The sequence below is a fragment of the Molossus molossus genome, unplaced genomic scaffold (genome assembly GCF_014108415.1).
Source record: "Molossus molossus isolate mMolMol1 unplaced genomic scaffold, mMolMol1.p scaffold_m16_p_2, whole genome shotgun sequence".
In the NCBI taxonomy this organism is placed as follows: Eukaryota; Metazoa; Chordata; class Mammalia; order Chiroptera; family Molossidae; genus Molossus; species Molossus molossus.
In genome coordinates this window covers 71,075,992-71,090,065 of record NW_023425355.1, presented here as the reverse complement: position 1 = coordinate 71,090,065, position 14,074 = coordinate 71,075,992, and the positions used below count along the sequence as shown (strand labels likewise).

The following is a 14,074-nucleotide window of genomic DNA, read 5'->3' as shown; positions in this document are numbered from 1 at the left end:
GTGAGGTTTATAAATAGAACTGCATTTGTAAGGAATACATTATACTGTACTTGACATTGATCAAGTACTGTGTCAAATCTTGACTTAGAGGTGAAGAAATTGGAGAGTTCCCAGAGAAAAATAATGACCATAATTAAAGGCTTGGAAAATGAGATCTAGGACAAAAAATACATAGGTAACAATGAGGAAACCTGATAATTCTTGGAGATATTCATTTATTTTCTAGGTTTTTGTTTGTTTTTTTTCATCTTTGAGGAAGATCAAGTATATCAGAAAATGTTAATCAACAATCAAAGGGTTATCAAAATTTAAGAGTGTGTACAAGTCCACAGAGATTTTGAACCCAATTCAAAGTAATGGAAGGACTCTCTACAAAGATCTTTTCAAATAAGGTTGTATCCCTCCCTCATTCTTTCTTATAATTTATTAATTCATTTAGCAAACATTTATTTGAATGCCTACCACGTGACAGATAATGTTCTAGACAAAGACAAAAAACTGTCCTCTTGAAACTTACATTCCAGTAGGGCAAGAGGGATAGTAAACAATAGCAACACAACAAATATAATAAATGGGTAAATCATAAAATATGTTAGGTGATAAAAAATTGAGCAGGCTATAGGGATCCGGAATAGGAAGATTGCAAATTTAAAAGAGGTGGTCAGGATAGATATCTTCAAGCTACACTAATGCAGCTAAAAGGTAGAATTCTGACTGGGTTGAGGAGAAAGAATGGTGACAATACTATGCATTTACCTTGTGATACGCAGTTTGCAACCATGTGCCAGTCAGAGGTACTGGAGGAGTTGGTGCAGAGTTTGGGGGGGGGGGCGATGAATTCGGTTTTGGCCATATTAAGTTCAAAGTGCCAGAGGATAGAAATAAGTGACCAACAAGGTAGTCAGAAATGCAGGCCTGGAGCTGGGGAGATACATTTGAGATAGAGACGTCAATTTGGAATCAGTGTAATATCTCCTATGGCTAAAGCGGTGGGAATGAATAGGTGAGCTCGCCAAAGAAGAGCACAGTGAAGAGATCAATGGGAGAAACTCACTATTGAATGTCTACATTTTAGGGAATAAAGACAAAGAAAAATCGTGAAAGAAGAGTGCATTTTATTTTTATTAGAGACAGAGACAAGATGGGCCTGCCTTGTTAGCATCCTTATACCTCACCCCCCTTTCATTTCTCCTTAATGTAAACTCGTTCTCTTCAAGACAAAACACTCCTGCTGTGCTACACCCCTTTGGGTGGGAATACTTTTTAAGGACCTTTTGAAGGTAAACAGAAGGGAACTAACTTTGCTGAACATCTTTCTGAGTGTGCCACGTGTTATGGGCTCCAAATATCCTGGCTGCACCCCACCTTCCTCCTCCCTTTCCCACTCTTGCCTCCTCCCATAGTGCTAGTCCCCAGTGGGCTGATGCGTAGGAAAAACCAGCACAAAACAAAGGGCACAGCTTGAGGGAAAAGCAACAAACAAACAAACCGAAAAATGCCCTGCCTGTGACAGAAACCCAGCACCAAAGGCCTTTCACCAAATCCTCTAGGACCCCAACCCCTCTGCCCCACCCTGGCCTCTCCACAAACCCCGCCCCTTGCCCCAGCGCTCATTTGCTGGAGTCCTTCCTCTCCGCTTCCCCATTGGCCCCCTTTTGCCTCTTCTTTTACTCCCCCCTCCTCACATCAGCTCCACCTCTCTCAGAGAGGCAGGACAGTGCTGGCTGTCTTGCAGGCACTCGCGGACCTTTTCCCGCTTGCTTTCCCTTCCTTCCCAGCATTCCTGTTTCCGCTTTCTGAAGCTCTTTGGTTTTCCCACCTCTGTGTGGCACTTTGCGCCCAGTGTTTCAGTGACGTCATCTTTCTGCGCTGCCTGAACACCCGCTGTTGGAAGAGGGAACTGCTTCCTTGCCCTTCGCTGCTTTCTTTGGGCTGCTGCTCATCCGGAATGGCACTGTCACTGTGGAAGGGGCTGGTGGGCATTGGCCTCTTTGCCCTAGCACACGCGGCCTTTTCTGCTGCTCAGCGTAAGTGCCTGGGGCACGCAGACCGCTCTGGTGCGGGACTTCAGGGGCGGTGTGTGGGCGCACCACAGAAGGAGTGTCAGACGAAGTGTCCCAGGAATGGTCTTTAGAGACCTTGGAGTTTGGGGTAACTACGAGAAATGGTGCGGCGCTCCCCAGTGGAAGATTGAAGCAGCATTAGAAGGAGGTGTCTGGGAGAAGGCTCAGAGCAGGACGGGCAAACTGCATGGTGGGCAAAGAGGGAGTCTTATCAGGGAGTCCAGGACAAGTGATGTCAGATCCAGCGCGGGCCTGATCAGGCAAAGTGTCAGATTGAGGACCTTGGATGCTCATGTTCCCATGGCAACTAGGTAGACAGCATCTTGGACACTTCTGGGCTGTTCAGGCAATTACTGAGAAGTTAAGTGACCATTTGCTTCAGCTAGGGACCACAGTACAGGGAAAAGAGCACTGGACCAGGAGTCTGGAGGACAGGTTCTTAAAAACTTGCTTTGCCCTAAATCCGTGGCCTTGGGTCAGCCATGTCACAGAGAGTGATATAGAAAATTTAAATGGAAAAAAGTAGTAGTACTTTATCATACAGATAAAATTGTATTAAGAAGAAACTTAGAGTCCAGCAGAGGATGCACTGCAATCTTGAGACAGCTGATCTGTTTTGGCACCTTCTCTTCTAGACCAAGGGTCAGCAAACCCTGGCATATGGGCCAAATGCAGCCTCCCTCCTGTTTTCATAGTGGGCTAAGAATGTTTTTGCATTTTTAATTTATTGGAGGGGAAAGCAAAAGAATATAATTTTATAATCCATGACAGTTATATAAAATTGAAGTTCCAATGTCCATCAATAAAGTTTTGTTGGCACACAGCCACGCTCGTTCATTTAGGTATTGTCTGGCTGCTTTCTAAGGGCAGAGTTAAATTTGTGATAGAAACAGAATGGCTTGCAAAGTCTAAAATATTTATTATCTGGCCCTTTACAGCTAGAGTTGGCTGACCTCTGTCCTAGCCTATAGAACCCACAAGGGCAGGGACAATACATGTTTTGTGTTCATTGCTGTAATCTCAGTGCCTAGCACAATTTTCTTCACAGTAGGTACTCAATACACCTGTTGAGTGAAGGAACTGAATTCACACTTGAACTTTATTCCTTTATTTGCAGAATTGCTTTCTTTCTTTAGGAATAAAGTAGAAAATACAATGTGAATTCATTCAAAGCTCCATTTTTCCAAGTTAAAGCTTTTTGTTCTGTTTATTATATATAAATTAAATGATCCAATTATTTTAACTACTGATTACATACATGTATTGTGACATAGTCTGAAGGAAATGCAACTTATTTTTTAAATAAATTCTTATTTAGAAGTTTTAGATTTACAGAGAAATTGCAAAGATACTACAGAGAGTGACTGTATACCCCTCACACAGTTTCCACCATTGGTAACATCTTACATTACCATGGTGTATTGTCACAACTAAGAAACTGATGTTGATATATTACCATTAACTGAAGTCTAGCTTTTATTTGGAGTTCACCACTTTTTCCAGTAATGCCCTCTTTTGGTTCTAGGAATCAATCCAGAGTATCATGTTACATTTAGTTGTCATGTTTTCCTAGTCTCCTTTGTTATGTGCTCCAAGCTTTAATGATAATAATAATAATCATAATAGCTGACATTATTAAGTGCTTACCATGTGCAAGGAAATGAATAAGCACCTCACTTGTATTAAATCATTTAGTCCTACCAAAAGCCCTGTGAGGGAACTATTATTGTCATTATCATCTTTGAAAGATGAAGAAATTGAGACACAGCTAGGAAACTTGCATAAAAGTACAGAGATGAGAAATGGTGGGTCCAGGATTTAAAGACAAGGAGTTTGAGTCTAGAGCAGTGGTTCTCAACCTTCCTAATGCCTAGACTCTTTAATACAGTTCCTCGTATTGTGGTGACCCCCAACCATAAAATTAATCTCGTTGCTATTTCATAACTGTAATTTTGCAACTGTTGTGAATCGCCATCGGAAATATGTTTTTCGATGGTCTTAGGCGACCCCTGTGAAAGGGTCCTTCAACCCCTAAAGGGGTCGCGACCCACAGGTTGAGAACCGCTGGTCTACAGCCTATGTGCTACACTTCTTTTTTGAAATCCAGTCTTGGGGAATTGGTTGAAATTGCACTATGCTTAGGTGCTAGAGGTACAGTGAGTGATGCCCTGAGGGAGTTCAATGGCAAGTGGAGAAACAAATGGATCAAGAAATAATCACAATTGCCTGGCTGGTGTGGCTCAATGGATTGAGCATGCACCAAGTGATCACTGGTTCCTGGTCAGGGTACATGCCCAGGTTTCGGACTCAATCCCTAATAGGGAGCATGCAGGAGGCGACTGATCTATGTGTCTCTCTCATCAATGTTTTTTCTTTCACTCCCCCTTCCTCTCTATCTGAAAATCAATAAAACACTTTTTTTTTTAAACCAGAGTCTCTCTTAGGAGAATCTTTTTTTTTTTTTTTTTTAATATGGCAACTTATTTATTTTTCTTTATTGATTTGAGAGAGAGAGGAAGGGAGAGGGAGAGAGATAGAAAGATTGATGAGAGAGAACATCTGTTGGCCTCCTTATGCATGGCCCCCCCGGGGATTGGACCTGGGCATGTGCCCTGACCGTAAATCAAACCAGCGACCTCTTGGTGCATAGGTTGAAGCTCAACCACTGAGCCACACCAGCTGGGCAGTAAAACATTTTTTAAAAAGAGAAACAATCACAATAAAGTGATAAATGCCATGCTAAAAGTATGTAAAGATGCAGGAGATGGGAGCAGTTCTAGAGCCATGTTTCTCAAGTGTGGTCAATAGGCCAGCATGATTGTAATCACTTGAGAGCTTGTTAGAAATGCCCACTCCAGAGCTGTTGAATCCAAATCTGCATTTCAGTAAGATCCCCAGGTGATTTGTGTGCACATTCCTTTGAGAAGCAGTGCCCTAGGCAGGGGTAGGATTCTATGGAGTACTGCAGCATTTTCTACCACAGGCTTCGGCTGTAAAATTTTAAGGCCCTAGAGCAAGATCATTGAAGTCAAATCCTTTAGTTTTACAGATAAGGAAATGCCTAGTTTAAGGTAGTATTTTAGAGAGTCAGTTAGACTTCAGGCAAAGAAGAAAGCTAGCCGGAACAGTTGGTAGGAAGTTAGGCAAAACCTATTTTTAGTATTGGTTTGATTTTTCTTTTACATTCGTTCTTATGATAAACTCTGTAATAAAAAACTCTGGAAATGTCTCTAAACAAATTCTCTTTTAAGAGTCAATACACATTTACTCACAACAATTTGGCTTCTTTAGTTCACATACATTATTAAATAGGAATTGTGCAAGGTTCATCTAGAATTTGAATTTTGTGTTTTTATGTTTGCAAGTGAAATGAAAATGCCTTGTGACATTTGTCACTGCCGTGGGACCTCTTTCTAATGCTCATATTGGAAAGAGACTAATATTTACCTTTGAGGCTAATTGTGCCATGTCAGATTGTGGCAGCAGATAGCATACTATAGTGCCATGGCATGCTCATCTTTGCCATAATGAACTTTGTTATGTCAGAGAGCCTATCATATATGTCATTTAATCCTCACAATATTCCTATTTTACTGTTGCAGAAACTTAGGCAGTGAAAAGATAGGTAATGTATTCCTTTGAGTCTAAGGCACATTCGCCCTCTCACATCTCCATTTTAACATTCTGAAATTGGGGTAAATGTTACATGACAGTGTCTTACATTAAATGGGATAACTTTGCTTACAGTAAGTTGAAGAGCTGGTTTTATGATCCAAGCTTATCAGCTTCCAAATCCTGTTTTTTTCCTTCATATCTTGCTGCTTCCCAAGGCTAAGGCAGCAGCAAAATTATAATTTAATCACAGAGGCAGAAATTGATATCCTGGAATTTTTCCTGTTCCACTGCTGCTCCAGCATATTCTGTCAGGAAAAACATTTCCATACCAAACATTTCGATGTGATGGTGGTGCTATTTCAGAGTGAAGATTTTCTGTAGGCTTATTAATTTTAAAATGAATGTGATTTATTTGACCAGTTAGTGAAAGTAATGGTTCGTTTCAGAGGATTCTAGTTTTCCTGTAGTAATGAAAGAAAAATTATGTGTAGGTGTTTCTTCCTTATACTCGCTCACCTTTTACTCTTTTTTGTTGTTGTTAATCCTCACCCAGGGATATTTTTCCATTGATTTTTAGAGAGAGTGGAAGGGAGAGAGAAAGTGTGAGAGAGACACGTTGATTGGTTGCCTCCCACACATGCCCTGATCAGGGGTGGGCATCTAACCTGAAACCCAGGCACGTGACCTTGACTGGTAATTGAACCTACAAACCTTCGATGTGAGAGCCAACACTGTAACCACTGAGTCACACTGGCCAGGGCTCACCTTTCACTCTTAGCTCATGTTATAAGGTAACAAAGCAGGTCATGATAAAAGTAAAATAGTTCAAGATCAGAAGACAGAGCTTTTTGAGGAGTCCAGGATTAGCATTACTTTGTATATTACATAAATCAGCTGCTTCTTTAATATATTGATTTGCTTGCATTTTAAGGAAGAAAAATTAGCTATAATTTCCTTAATGGTATGCTTCTGGTTTATAGATCGTTCTTATATGCGATTAACAGAAAAGGAAGATGAATCACTACCAATAGATGTAAGTTGGTCATTTATATTCTATTAAAATATATTTTAAAAATTAATCATATACTTTATAATGATATTTTTATTGGTTTTTATTCTCTTAAAGATTTTCAGACATGAAATTACATCTGTTCTCTACTTAATTTTTGTCACTCATTGTAAAATCTAAAGATTTGGAAAGAAGAGATTTCTATTTGGTTTCTAGAACTATAGTTTAAAAAGTCTTTTAAGAAGTTGCTCTTCCATAGTCTGAGATGCACTTAAAAAGTTGATTGTTTTACTTCATCTTTTTTTATGCTTACCTGGTGATATGTTTTTAATGATTTTAGAGAGAGAGGAAGAGGGGGAGAGAAACATTGATGTGAGAAAAAAACATCAATCACTTGCCTTCCTTATATGCCCCAACCAGGGATCAAACCCTCAAGCTAGGTACATGCCCTGACTGGGAATAGAACCCACAACCTTTGGTGTATGGGATGACTCTCCAACCGAGCCACCTAGCCAGCGTTTTGTCTTCATCTTTTTTGAAAAATTTCTTTTTATATAAAATTTAAGAACAAGCCCTGGCCGGTTTGGTTCAGCTGTTAGAGAGTTGGCCCACGGACCAATGAGTTGCAGATTTAATTCCAGTCAAGGGCACATACCTCGGTTGCAATTCATCCTTGGCCCTGATTGGGGTCATGCAGGAGGCAGCCACTCGATGTGTCCCTTTCACATCAATGTTTCTCTCTCTCTCTCTCTCTCTCTCTCTCTCTCTCCCCCCCTCCCTCCCTCCCTCCCTCCCTCCCACTCTATCTGAACAAAAACAGAAAAATGTCCTCGGGTGAGGATGAAAAAAAAGTTTAAGAACAAGCAAAACCAACAAAACATAGTTTAGGAACTTATACATAGGAGGTAAAATTAAAGAAAAACAAGAACGTGTTCTTGACTTTTTTGAGCTAAAATGATATGTAGGCTTCGCACACAATTTTGATCTTTATTAAATTTTTTAAAAATATCTTTTCTTTTTGTTAATCCTCATCTAAGGATATTTTCCCTTTGAGTTTTTTAGATAGAGTGGAAGGTAGGGAGGGGGAGAGAGAGAGAAACATTGATGTGAGAGAGACACATTGATTGGTTGCATGACCCTGACTGGGAACAGGGATCAAACCTGCAACCCAGGTATGTGCCATTGACTTGGGAATTGAACCTGTGACACTTTGGTCCATGGGGACCGATGGGAACCAACACTCTAACTGCTGAGCCAAACTGGCCAGGGCTATTCATTGGATTTTAAATTACAAAGTAATAGGTTCTTAGTAACGGAATCAAGCAATAAATATAAAAAGTAAAACAGACCCCATACAAAAAAACTGACTCCGTACAAAATAAAACTGACTCCATTACTCAGCAATTCTACTTCTATTCTGAACAGTATTCTCCCTATGCATAGACAATATTATGTTTATTTATGTCTGTATAGTTTTAGCTAATCAAAACAGAGGTTTTCTTTTTTACAGTTATTATACATGTGTATAAATATATGTATAGTTTTATAATTAGATTTTTTATTACTTAATTTATCTTGACATATTTTCATGACTACTTATAGATTTACCACATTCTTGTTAATGGTGCCTCTGACTGCACTATATGAAAAAGGTTGTGGTACACTGGTGGTGGGAATGTCAACTGCTACAACATATGACATTAGGTTTTAATTGAGAAACAATAATAGCTTGTGGCTAATTTTGACATTAGTTTTCTATGATTAAGGAAATGGTAGATGTGGTTATTAATTCTTTCTCATGTCACTTTTGCTTTGTGATAGATGTACACACATTCATTTATATCTATTTAAAAATAGATAAAATCACAATCAAGAAAATAAAATATGCCTGTAATCTCATGTCAGTTAATGTCAAGCATGCAAGTTTTTGCTTGCACAACGTTTTTGGAAAGCAGTTTAATATTACTTAATAAAGTTGAATGTGTGTACACTCTACACCAGTGATTCTACTTACATGCACCAGGAGATATACACAAGGACATCCATTTTGACATAGTAAAAGTAACACACAGGAAACATCCCATATAACCATCAAAAGTGGAATGGATAAATTGTGGTATTTTCATGTAGTGGAATAAAAGACAATGAAAATTAATGGATTATAGCTATATACTACAACAGGGATGAATCTCACCAAAAGTTTTTCAAAATATGAAAAAGTAGGCAATATATGTTTTAAAGGTACACACATAGCTGGTAAAATTATAAAGAAAGGGAAAGAACTGGTTAATACACAATTTGGGACAGTAAACCTTGAGAGGGAAGGTGAAGAATATCATTGCAGAGGGACTCATGAGACTTGAAAGTTACTGGTAATGTTCTGTTTCTTAAGCTGGGTGGTGGGTAAGAGGTGTTCTTTTTATACTCTGATATTTAACAATAATACATTTAAAAACTCTTAGTTGCTCTTGGACGCAAATAGTAGTTGATAACTGAGTTTTGAATAGCTCAGTACCTGTGTTTGCTATTTGAGCAAAACCCACAAATAATTTTGTAGCCAATCCAGAGAATTGATAGAAGATTTTATGGTGTTTAAATCCAAATCCTTTAAACTGAGAATTGACTCCTTGATAGGATCTGGGAGAAATACCTGTTAAAGGATAAAAAGAAATGGAGAGAAAATTGTAAAATTTTATAATATTTGTATTTATTTAGTAATCTTTAATTTTTATACTCACAGATAGTTCTTCAGACACTTCTGGCCTTTGCAGTTACCTGTTATGGTATAGTTCATATTGCAGGGGAGTTTAAAGACATGGATGCCACTTCAGAACTAAAAAATAAGTAAGTTTTCCCCTTTTCATAGACATTTAATTTCTTAGGGGTTTTTGCTTCATTTACATAAATGTGTGTGTTCTGGTAGTTAAAAGTCGGTTTTTACAATTTGATTATACAATCTGTCTGAATAATGAAGTAAAAATATTGAGGTAGTGTTTGATATGATAGAAAAAATGGAAGTTGAATGACATATTATTGACATTAGAATAAGATGTTATGGTTGCTTAAAATTACTTATTGGTTGGTTGGATGGACAGGTAGATGGAAATAGATATATAGGAAGATATTCCCTTAGAAATTTTTTTTTCTTCTGTCCCTCCCTCTCCTTCCTTCCTTTTTCCATCCCTTTTTCCTCTCTCCCAGCTTAGTCTTTGGAAGAGTAAGGCATTTTCTGTTTCCTCTATCACTTGAACCTAGTCTGTGACATAAACTCTGTTCTCAGGCACTTTTCCATCCCTGGAATAAAGTGTATTTGTTATTCTGCTTTTTTTTTCTCCTGTAAGTCTTCTAAGGTATTTTCATGAGCTTTTCTTTTCATTTTTTTAAAAGATTTTAATTAATTTTTAGAGAGAGAGGAAGGGAGTGGAAGAGAGAGAAACATTGATGTGAAAGTGAAACACCAGTTGGCTGCTCTTGCATTCCCCCCACCAGGGATTGAGACCGTAATCTGGGCGTGTGCCCTGGGAATCGAACCAATAACATTTCCGTGTATGGGATAACACCCAACCAAATGAGCCACACTGGCTGGGCCGATATTTCTTACTTTTATAAAATATCCTTTAGCTTTGTTTAATTATATCTCTGGACTTTACCCACTTTTTTGATTCTGGAAAATGTAATCCTTGACAATATTTTCTTAGGAAGATTCACAATAAACATGTATGTGCTAGAAGAAACTCGCCCTCTTTTTACTTTACATTTTAAATAGTTGCATCTCACACTTTCTGTTTTATGTGGGGATATGCTTGGATTTTTAGGTGGGTTGACTTTGAAATTTGAGTTTTTATCAAAGGAAGAATTTTTTTCCAGGAAAATCATGTTTAGAAACAAACCAACACTAAAAGCCATACACGTAAGGTGTTTGTGAACTTGTTTTTAGACCATATATCTCTCACTGGAGAAGAAAGGATACTCCCATTATCATCACCCACTACTGTTCTTACAAAGTCTACTAAGAATCACAGGCAAAGGTCCATGAAAGAAAGAAGTGAAACAGAATGGCATTAAGTAGGTGATAATAAAATATGAATTTATGAAGTGGTAGAAAATATGAGTTTGGACAATGGCAGGTACAGAAAGACCAAAGTAATTTAAGGACTTTTTTTGTTATACTTGAAAGATTCTTAGAAAACAAATCTTTCAAATGATCATATGACTTGAATAGTGAGGGCCAAATGAGAATAATCAAAGCTACAATCTCTGTACTGGTTTTTAAAAAAGACTATTTGGCATGGGCTTATGTTGTATCTACAGAGGTGATTAAAGTTGAGCAATTGTATTATTTTTTTATTTTTATTTTTTTTTAATCCTCACCCGAGGATATTTTTCCATTTTTTGTACAGATAGAGTGGGAAGGAGAGAGAGGAAGGGAGAGAGAGAGAGAAACATCAACGTGAAGGGACACATCGAGTGGCTGCCACCCGCACGACCAACCAGGGCCAGGGACAAACTGCAACCGAAGTACGTGCCCTTAGCAGGAACCGAACCTGGGTCTTTCCGGACCGCAGGCCGACACTCTAACCACTGAGCCAAACTGGCCAGGGCAGCAATTGTATTATTCATAGGCATGCTGGAAGGACTGGCTGAATAAAAAAATCTAAGGCTATATGTTGCTTTTCCAGGTTTCTTATTTTCCTTATACAGGAAAAAAAGGACGTACAGTATGATTACTACTTATGGTCTGATTTCATAGATTTAAACATAGTTTAAAATATAACCCATAGCAAATTCATCAGAAGCCTGCTTATTTTCAAATAGGCTTTTATCAGGGTTTATCTAAAATTGATGCTTTTTTTCTTTTAAGGACATTCGACACATTAAGGAATCACCCATCATTTTATGTATTTAATCACCGTGGTAGAGTACTGTTCCGGCCTTCAGATACAACAAATTCTTCAAACCAAGATGCATTGTCCTCTAACACATCATTGAAGATACGAAAACTTGAATCACTACGTCGTTAAGATTTTTGCAAATCATAACAATGGTACAGGACACAGAGCTGGAATAATGGAGTTTGGGGTATAAAACACTCCCTCATCAATATTTATATTGATCTTTTAGACCTAACTAAAAAAGTCTGTGGCCCTTGTTTGTACACTGTAATCAAACTATTATTTTTGGGGGGAGAATGTCAAGATTTATTTATTTTTTTTAATTGAATTTATTGGGGTGACATTGATTAATAGAATTATATAGGTTTCAGTTGTACAATTTTATAATACATCATCTGTATATTGTATTGTGCATTCACCACCCCAAGTCAAGTCTCCTTCCATCACCATTTATCCCCCTTTACCTTCTTCTACCTCCCATACCCTACTCACCCTCTGGTAATCACTATAATGTTCTCTGTGTCTATGAGTCTATTTCCATTTTGTTTGTTAGTTTATTTTGTTAATTAGATTCCACATATAAGTGAAATCATATGGTACTTGTCTTTCTCTGACTGGCTAATTTCACTTAACATAATACTCTCCAGGTCCATCCATGTTGTTGCAAAAGGCAAGATTTTCTTATTTTTTATGGCCAAGTAGTATGCCATTTTGTAAATGTACCACAGCTTTTTTTATTCACTCATTTACTAATGGGTATTTGGGCTGTTTCCTTAGGTTGGCTATTGTAAATAGTGCTGTAATGGACATCAAGTTATTGATGCAGTATAAATTATTTGTGAAATTAGTCTTTGATCTTTCATAGAGAGAATTTTTTTTATCATTTACAACAAATTGACATATTTTATGAGTCACTGTTTTGAACACATTTCTTTGGAAAAGTTTTTTTGTAATTATTTTCTTAGATTTCTTTTATTTTGCACTACATTTTTAGGATCCTTTTGGAAACAGTGTGACTACTGCATTTTGCAGCATGAATGATAGTAAAATGGTCTTCATTTCTTAACAACAAATGAATTTCTCTAAAGAGATATAAAAAGGTGACATCATTTTTTTCTCATGTCCCCTAAAAAGTGGCTCTGCTTCAGCAGATATTTGCCAGTTTTTAATTTATCCGTGACTTCTCACCCCACCTGACTTCCCAGTACCTTCTAACATCAGCTGTCTTGTTTTATAACTTCTTGAGCATTCTGTGTGCAGTGAGCAATTTTTGTGCCAGAAATTCTTTTTTATAAATATATTTAACAAACTCAACTTGCTGTAAAGCTACTTGTGTTCTCTTCATTTAACTATAAAAATTTCCCTAACTGGTTATGTAGTATAAGAATAGTTGAAGAATTACACTGCCTATGTAGAAGAATAGTAATTACAGAGAAAAACTGATTACTTGTCACTAGCCAGTTCATCTTATTCAAAGTCTGTTATTTTATTGCATACTATACTAGTAAAAAAAAAAATAAACTTCTCATGAAGGAATTTGGCCTGATATGTTCTAAATATTTGCAATTAATATCTTTATTTTTTTTTTTAAATCAAGGTCTTCAAGAAATTGTTTTGTAGCTTCTGACTTGTAGCAGGCTTTGAGTTTTCCATCATCATGGAATGTTAATGGATGAGGATACAGAGTAGAACTTTTTTAGAAATACTAATTTTAGTTTTATGAGGATGAGGATATGGAACTGTACTTCTTAGAAACAGTAATTTTAGTTTTAAGGAAATTTGGCTAGCTCTTTGATCTGTAAAAAAAGCTTAACATTTCTTTATAGAGAACATTGCTTTCATTGAATTCTATGTATGTATATAAACATTGGTTATGTTGAATTGTATAGATGTAAAGGGAATAACTATGCAGATTTGAAAAGGAAATGTGCTTTAGGCAAGAGTCATATGATGCCCTTGCATTTAATGGAATTTTTTTCATTAGAAATGAACCTCCATTCTTCTATTATGCCTTGCAATGCACAGCTCCAAAGCAGGAGAGTAGTTTTTAAATTGGGTTTTTATTGTTCTTTTGTATAGCTTTGTTTTGCTAACCTCATTTCTGTGGAACACTGATTCTGCTATCTAAGGAGAACAAAGTTATAAATATCTGGTAACCTAAAATAATTTAGATATGAGTTAAAAATTTGAATTTGGAGATTAAAAGTGGTGATAATAGCCCTGGCCAGTTTGGCTCAGCGGTTAGAGCGTCGGCCTGCGGTCCAGAGAGACCCGGGTTCGGTTCCTGCTAAGGGCACGTACCTTGGTTGCAGTTTGTCCCCGGCCCTGGTCGGTCGTGCGTGTGGCAGCCACTCGATGTGTTCCTTTCACATCAATGTTTCTCTCTCTCTCTCTGTTCCCCTCTCTCCCTCCCACTCTACCTGAACAAAAAAAATGGGAAAATGTCCTCGGGTGAGGATAAAAAAAAAAAGTGGTGATAATAAAACCAAACTAGT

The 14,074-nt window shown here is 37.6% G+C and overlaps 1 protein-coding gene across 1 annotated transcript; it reads left to right on the top strand.

The window, feature by feature from the left end:
• Positions 1 to 1,880: 1,880 nt before the first annotated feature.
• Positions 1,881 to 11,908, top strand: MMGT1 (membrane magnesium transporter 1). Its single transcript, XM_036271478.1, has 4 exons — positions 1,881 to 2,027; positions 6,659 to 6,711; positions 9,428 to 9,531; positions 11,549 to 11,908. Exons 1-4 carry the CDS (start codon positions 1,949 to 1,951, stop codon positions 11,706 to 11,708), a joined length of 396 nt encoding a protein of 131 aa, XP_036127371.1. The 5' UTR covers positions 1,881 to 1,948; the 3' UTR covers positions 11,709 to 11,908.
• The last annotated feature ends 2,166 nt before the right edge of the window (positions 11,909 to 14,074 follow it).

Bases quoted from the DNA above. Each gene is read 5' to 3' on its own strand.
- MMGT1 (XM_036271478.1), top strand. From the start codon at position 1,949: ATGGCACTGTCACTGTGGAAGGGGCTGGTGGGCATTGGCCTCTTTGCC. The intron at 6,712-9,427 runs GTAAGTTGGTCA...TTATACTCACAG, and splicing joins ATGAATCACTACCAATAGAT to ATAGTTCTTCAGACACTTCT. The intron at 9,532-11,548 runs GTAAGTTTTCCC...TTTTCTTTTAAG, and splicing joins ACTTCAGAACTAAAAAATAA to GACATTCGACACATTAAGGA.